This window comes from Electrona antarctica (assembly GCF_951216825.1).
Source record: "Electrona antarctica genome assembly, chromosome: 8".
Classification (NCBI taxonomy): Eukaryota; Metazoa; Chordata; class Actinopteri; order Myctophiformes; family Myctophidae; genus Electrona; species Electrona antarctica.
The window spans coordinates 31,647,168-31,654,667 of NC_136789.1; the positions used below are offsets into that span (position 1 = coordinate 31,647,168).

Consider the following 7,500-nt stretch of genomic DNA (forward strand, 5'->3'; position numbering starts at 1 on the left):
ATATAAATGCACCATTTACTATTTTTATTTACCATTTACCGCCCAAAATGGGTTAACAGCCATCATCGGCCTCAGCTCTAAATGGGTTAAAAAAAAGAGTTTGACATCGTTGTCATTCGTTCATTGTAAAATGAATCATATGGACAGTGAATTAATCAATGTCAATTATACAGCAGGTCGTTTCGAGGAAGCAATCTGATTGGTTGAAACAGCCTTCTAGCCGTGGTTCAAACGAGCACCACTCCACACCTAATCAAAACAAAGAATTCAGCTGCTCTGTTTTCCCAGAGCGCAGGTGGCTAGGCTAGCTAGTTTCTTGGGACATTTGTGGTCGTAGTGACTACATCTGGCATTAAAAAAATATGTTTTTTCAGCGATTTTCTTAGTTTTAAAGGAGAATTCCATACTAGAAGGATTTCTTACCTTTATTTGTAGTTGTTACGTCCCCACCAAAGAGGTCCAGGTGTTATTTTGTACAAAAGCGCATTATTGGCTATTTCCCCTAATATGAACCCTCAATGAATTGCATTGAATTGAATGGGGCTATGGGGTGTTGTGCTAATTCGCTTATTTCCATCGCTCAAACATCTATTTTGTTTTGTATATATCCTCTCTTCATAATGTAAATACTAAATAGTATCCCAAGCGGCACACTTTACTACTTATTTAGATGGAAATAAGCAAATTAGCACAAAAACCCAATGCCCATTGAGGGCTTATATTAGGGGAAATAGCCAATAATGCACTTTTGCACAAAATAACACCTGGACCTCTTTGTTGGGGACGTAACAACTACAAATAAAGGTAAGAAAGCCTTCCAACATGGAATTCTCCTTTAAGGGTAACTGTTGTATAATTGCAATATTACACTCAAGGGTGTGGTTTAACGTGATTATTGCCACTTCAGTGATGCTCGCGGAACTCGACTACGTCTCGAGTCGTTCCTGACCGCATCACTGTCGTGGCAATAATCACGTTAAACCACACCCTCGAGTGTAATAGTGCTTAAATGAATCATATGGACAGTATATGAATCCTATTGGATGGTCTGTATTGCAGGACACCAGAGGCTCTCTGCAGACCAACAGACTGGAAACCACAGCTTCTCGTCAGACTCACAGGCTGCAGGCTGGGCTGAGGACGAGTTTGTAAGTCTGTCTGTCTGTCTGTCTGTCTGTCTGTCTGTCTGTCTGTCTGTCCGTGTCCAGTCATCATTATCATAATTTTTCTGGAACAACATATTTTCAGATGGGGGGTCAGCAGCCAATTACATTACATAATTTCTGGGGTGCTTGACATGAAATAGTTTGAGAACCACTGATATAGAAACAGGTTTTTCAGAAAACTGTCATGATCTAGAAGACATTTTGTAGAATCTGGTCTAACTCCTAAATGGGTTAATGTGCTCTAAACTAGTCCATAGCCTTGGCTGCCATGTGATGTAATTCCGAAAGCCAGGTGTTGGAGGGGCTAGCCAGCGCCCCTAGCTATAGCGTTGGAGGGGCTAGCCAGCGCCCCTAGCTAGGCGTTGGAGGGGCTAGCCAGCGCCCCTAGCTATAGCGTTGGAGGGGCTAGCCAGCGCCCCTAGCTATAGCGTTGGAGGGGCTAGCCAGCGCCCCTAGCTATAGCGTTGGAGGGGCTAGCCAGCGCCCCTAGCTATAGCGTTGGAGGGGCTAGCCAGCGCCCCTAGCTAGGCGTTGGAGGGGCTAGCCAGCGCCCCTAGCTAGGCGTTGGAGGGGCTAGCCAGCGCCCCTAGCTATAGCGTTGGAGGGGCTAGCCAGCGCCCCTAGCTATAGCGTTGGAGGGGCTAGCCAGCGCCCCTAGCTATAGCGTTGGAGGGGCTAGCCAGCGCCCCTAGCTATAGCGTTGGAGGGGCTAGCCAGCGCCCCTAGCTATAGCGTTGGAGGGGCTAGCCAGCGCCCCTAGCTATAGCGTTGGAGGGGCTAGCCAGCGCCCCTAGCTATAGCGTTGGAGGGGCTAGCCAGCGCCCCTAGCTATAGCGTTGGAGGGGCTAGCCAGCGCCCCTAGCTAGGCGTTGGAGGGGCTAGCCAGCGCCCCTAGCTATAGCGTTGGAGGGGCTAGCCAGCGCCCCTAGCTATAGCGTTGGAGGGGCTAGCCAGCGCCCCTAGCTAGGCGTTGGAGGGGCTAGCCAGCGCCCCTAGCTATAGCGTTGGAGGGGCTAGCCAGCGCCCCTAGCTAGGCGTTGGAGGGGCTAGCCAGCGCCCCTAGCTATAGCGTTGGAGGGGCTAGCCAGCGCCCCTAGCTATAGCGTTGGAGGGGCTAGCCAGAGCCCCTAGCTATAGCGTTGGAGGGGCTAGCCAGCGCCCCTAGCTAGGCGTTGGAGGAGCTAGCCAGAGCCCCTCAAAAACATATCAAACCAATAATCTGACCCACAGTTTGAGAACCTCAACCACACTGGTCTATCGCACTGGAGTGGTCAGGAGATGACTTCCCTCGGTCTCGCCGGGCAGGTTTCTGATTTTTGTTTTCCTTCCAAATGTGTTCATGTGTGTGTTTGTGCGTGCGTGTGTGTGTTTGTGCGTGCACGTGTGTGTGTGTTTGTGCGTGCGCACGCGTGTGTGTGTGTGTGTGTGTGTTTGTGCGTGCGCGTCAGGTGCTGACTGACAGTGACGACTGCGACGACTACGAGGACCCAGATGCTGATGGAGGGGGCAGCGAGGGGGATTACGAGTCTCCCACGGACGACGGCGCCTTCGCTGACGACAATGACTATGAGCCGCCGCCCTGTGAGCCCCCCGAGGACCTCACCCGCCAACCATGCCCCGCCCTCCCGCTGCCCGACGGAGACTACATAGGTCATTATTATTACAAGCATTCACATGTACACGCAGTGGAAGAAACGCAACACCCCTCACTCACACATTCAGAGGGACGTTATCGGTCACCAGAATAGCAGAGACGTGTGTTTTCAATGAGCCTAACATTCATTAGAAGGACAATATCAGTCGCCAGAAGCAGAGACGTGTTTTTTCAACCAGTCTATCATTCATTAGAAGGACAATATCAGTCACCAGAAGCAGAGACGTGTTTTTTCAACCAGTCTAACATTCATTAGAAGGACAATATCAGTCACCAGAAGCAGAGACGTGTGTTTTCAACCAGTCTAACATTCATTAGAAGGACAATATCAGTCACCACTCACCAGAAGCAGAGACGTGTGTTTTCAACCAGTCTAACATTCATTAGAAGGACAATATCAGTCACCAGAAGCAGAGACGTGTGTTTTCAACCAGTCTAACATTCATTAGAAGGACAATATCAGTCACCAGAAGCAGAGACGTGTTTTTTCAACCAGTCTAACATTCATTAGAAGGACAATATCAGTCACCACTCACCAGAAGCAGAGACGTGTTTTTTCAACCAGTCTAACATTCATTAGAAGGACAATATCAGTCACCAGAAGCAGAGACGTGTGTTTTCAAACAGTCTAACATTCATTAGAAGGACAATATCAGTCACCAGAAGCAGAGACGTGTGTTTTCAAACAGTCTAACATTCATTAGAAGGACAATATCAGTCACCAGAAGCAGAGATACGTGTGTTTTCAACCAGTCTAACATTCATTAGAAGGACAATATCAGTCAAATAACAATGAACCTACTGTAGCATATCAGTCTAAACAATACTATGATTCTATGAAAATAACATTCTTAACATTGAATGGAAATGGTTCAAATGGAGATTGAAGCTGATTGGTGGGACCATAGATATATATAAAGGCTAGTTCACCCGGCGGCCATCTTGCTCAGGGGCTACAGTACATTATGTTCTATGGCAGCTCAAACGAAAACAGTCATAACTCGCTCAAATCTTGACAGATTTACAAACGGGTTGGTTTATTGCAAACGTTATCAACGTGGCTATGATTTGAGACGCGTATCTGCTTATTTATTTTATTTTATATGAATGCCGTATAAAAGCATATAAGTATATGCGGACGTCTCTGACGTTTATAACAAACCAAACCGTTTGAAAAGTTATGATTATTTTCAAAAGTGCATGCCCATAGACACGTCACGTAGCAACGTTACTCTCCATTGGCCAGAGCGCGGTGAGCCATCTAGCTTTCTTATCGTCTCTTCTCATTATACAATCAGAACTGCAGAATCACTCCCAATCTTCAGTCTGAAAACCCACCTCTTCAGACTCCATCTAGCCTTGACGACCTTACAGGCGTATGCAAAGACTCAACTTATGTAACTAAGATAGCATTTTATGTAGACATATAGTATTCACGCATAGCACTTTTATTATATAGATATTCCACTGTTCTTACTAGCTCACGTATGATGACTATTTTTTTGTGTTGTTCTTGCTTACTGCAAATCGCTCTGGATTAAGAGCGTCTGCTAAATTTATTCCTGTGTGTGTGTGTGTGTGTGTGTGTGTGTGTGTGTGTGTGTGTGTGTGTGTGTGCGTGCGTGCGTGCGTGCGTGCGTGCGTGCGTGCGTGCGTGCGTGCGTGCGTGCGTGCGTGCAGATAACAGAAACATGAGTGTATTTTCCCGAGGAGGACAGCCCCTTGTGACGCCCCGCCCACACGAACCAGCCCCCCTCCCCTCCACCCGCCTGGTGAGTATACACCATGCAGCCAAGAGCCAGCTTTACTGTATCTCTGGGATATGTAGTTCCCTATTGGTCTGAATATAAGACTACATTTTTTTCCAATGGGGGGGGGGGGGGGGGGGGGCACATGGGGGGCCCGGGGGCCACATGGGGCCTTCACTACATACGACTCTCAGGTTAATATCAGAATATGAATTGATTTCGGCTAATTACTAGATTAAAATGTTATTGTCTCTTTTTTTTTATGTCCAATGTATTTGTATTTAGTTCATAAAGTTAACATACGGTAACTATAAATTCATTTGAAATTCAATACAAATTTTGCTTTTCAGGATTCCAAAAATAGCAAAAAGGTATTCAGGATTTCAATTGAAATAAATAGCTCATCTACAAGCTCACAACTCGTCGCAGTGCGTCGCGTTTTGAGCTTGTACATCTGCTATTTTTTCTACGGCAGAAATATGTAATAGCCTATGCTATATCCTCTGGAGTGAGTGTGGAACTATAGTGGCCCTCTGGAGTGAGTGTGGAACTATAGTGGCCCTCTGGAGTGAGTGTGGAACTATAGTGGCCCTCTGGAGTGAGTGTGGAACTATAGTGACCCCCAAAATTGTATTATATTTGTATTTGTCCCATCTGGAAATGTTTTGTGCCAGGGAGTGACCCCTAGAAGAGAAGATATATGCTTTAAAAAAACACATCTAAAATGTTCAGACTTCAAAATAAATAAATTAAAACATTTAAAAAAATAAATAGCAGATGTGGCCAGCTTGCAGCTCTGGTTGAATAGAGTTTTTCTGCCCCCTGGTGGTCAAACAGTAGTGGGACTCTAGCATGAAAATGAAGTATTACCCAAGAGGAGAATTAGCAAGAGAGGCCAACTTTGCTTTACTTCCTGTATCTGCGTGAGGTGGGCGGTAACATTATTAGGAGACAGGAAGAATGTTGGAGTCTATTCATTTCCAATGGGAGAGTGAACGTGAACACAGCTTCTGAACCATTCCTTAACTGCATGGTCACTGAACTAAATACTGGACCAAATCATCACAAGGCACACAATATTTACAAGATATTCATAGTAAAATGGCTTCTTTTAGCGAGACAAATCAGGAGAAAATCTACTTTGTTAATGACATTTCTTTATCCCAGCAACAAACTCTCGCGAGATTTGAGATGAGTCCGGAAGCCTCTCTCTGTCCATCTGCAATTTCACGGACAACACATAGGGGGCTCTGACCCCATATTTAAGATGAGAATATGTGAATATTATAATGTGAAATGAATGGACATATTTAAAACGATTAGAAATTATCCTTATGTGCCCAAATTAGAGCTGGCATACTTGGTCTGCATATTGAGACAGGCAGATATGTAGGCATGGTTGAGGAGGATAGATTATGTAGTCTGTGTGATCTAAAGGAAATTGAAAATGAAAAGCATTTAGTATTTAGCATTTGTCCATTCTACAACTCTATTAGGGAGAGACTTTTTAATGAGATAGATCCAAATCATGAATTTATATGGTTGGAGGACTTCGAGAAACTAAAACGACTATTTCAAAAGTACACCTTGTCAGTTGTTTTCAATGTGCTTTGTTAAATGACTTGTCAGTGTTGTTGTCTTCTTCTTCTATCGGGTTTCATGGCGGTTGGCAAACCTAAATGGTGCATTACCGCCACCTACTAGACTGAGTGTGGAAACAGTGTTGTTGTCAGGGGGGGAGGGTGGAGGTCGGGGAGAAGCAGACCACGCCTACTATATTTAGGAGACCATTTGTAGGCTTTGTGTACCATTTCGCCTCTAGTGGCTCCAATGAAGTTGGCCCATCTTCATACATAAACCATCTTTGGTATTACCATTATAAACCAACCGAACTGAAGAGTGTGTGTGTGTGTGTGTGTGTGTGTGTGTGTGTGTGTGTGTGTGTGTGTGTGTGTGTGTGTGTGTGTGTGTGTGTGTGTGTGTGTGTGTGTGTGTGTGTGCGCGCGCGTGCGTGCGTGTGTGTTCACAGGCAGTGGAACCTTCGCCACCATTCGCAGCTCCCCCGGTGTTCAGAGAAAAGAAAAAATTACTAGGTAATCTGTCTGTCTGTCTGTCTGTCTGTCTGTCTGTCTGTCTGTCTGTCTGTCTGTCTGTATAATGTAATAATTTGTCATTTCTGCTCTGCAGGCCATCAGTTCAACACAGACGAAAGAGTGAGTAGAAATATTACTGTATGTACATACCGTAAAACAATATTTAGCCTATTATTGCATCTGCACAACACTTTTATTTAATCAACCACAGTCTGATACTGTTGTACTGACCGGTACAACTACAGTCTGATACTGTTGTACTGACCGGTACAACCACAGTCTGATACGGTTGTACTCACCGGTACAACCACAGTCTGATACTATGTTGTACTGACCACTACAACCACAGTCTGATACTGTTGTACTGACCGGTACAACCACAGTCTGATACTGTTGTACTGACCAGTACAACCACAGTCTGATACTGTTGTACTGACCGGTACAACCACAGTCTGATACTGTTGTACTGACCGGTACAACCACAGTCTGATACTGTTGTACTGACTGGTACAACCACAGTCTGATACTGTTATACTGGGAGCTGACCATGTGATATAGTGACATCACAATATCATCCCCTCCCATAACCCCTCCCCCTTTATCATACAAATACAGCTGTGGGTGCGGCTTAAGTTCAGGTGGATCACCACCCATCACCACCCACCAGGCAAACCAGGCATACTTAATGAACTGGTGGGCGTGCCCACATAAAAATGTCATTTTAACGAATACACTTCTTTGAAAAAGAAAAAAGAAATCTTCCTTAATATATACCACTACCACTACCACTACTACTACTACTACTACTACTACTACTACTACTACTACTACTACTACTA

At 45.2% G+C, this 7,500-nt stretch overlaps 1 protein-coding gene and 1 long non-coding RNA gene across 2 annotated transcripts in view; both read left to right on the forward strand.

Annotated features, from left to right (window-relative positions):
* lcp2a (lymphocyte cytosolic protein 2a) overlaps positions 1-7,500 on the forward strand; it is a 21,110-nt gene that overhangs the window by 8,210 nt on the left and 5,400 nt on the right. The window contains exons 6-8 of the mRNA XM_079507947.1: positions 1,060-1,148; positions 2,615-2,816; positions 4,501-4,592. Of these exons, the coding sequence (XP_079364073.1) occupies positions 1,060-1,148; positions 2,615-2,816; positions 4,501-4,592 (383 nt within the window). The remainder of the gene's footprint in view (positions 1-1,059; positions 1,149-2,614; positions 2,817-4,500; positions 4,593-7,500) is intronic.
* The window catches only part of LOC306928549, a 1,547-nt gene continuing 800 nt past the window's right edge, over positions 6,754-7,500 (forward strand). Inside the window, exon 1 of the long non-coding RNA XR_013790708.1 lies at positions 6,754-6,781. This is a non-coding gene — a long non-coding RNA (uncharacterized lncRNA). The remainder of the gene's footprint in view (positions 6,782-7,500) is intronic.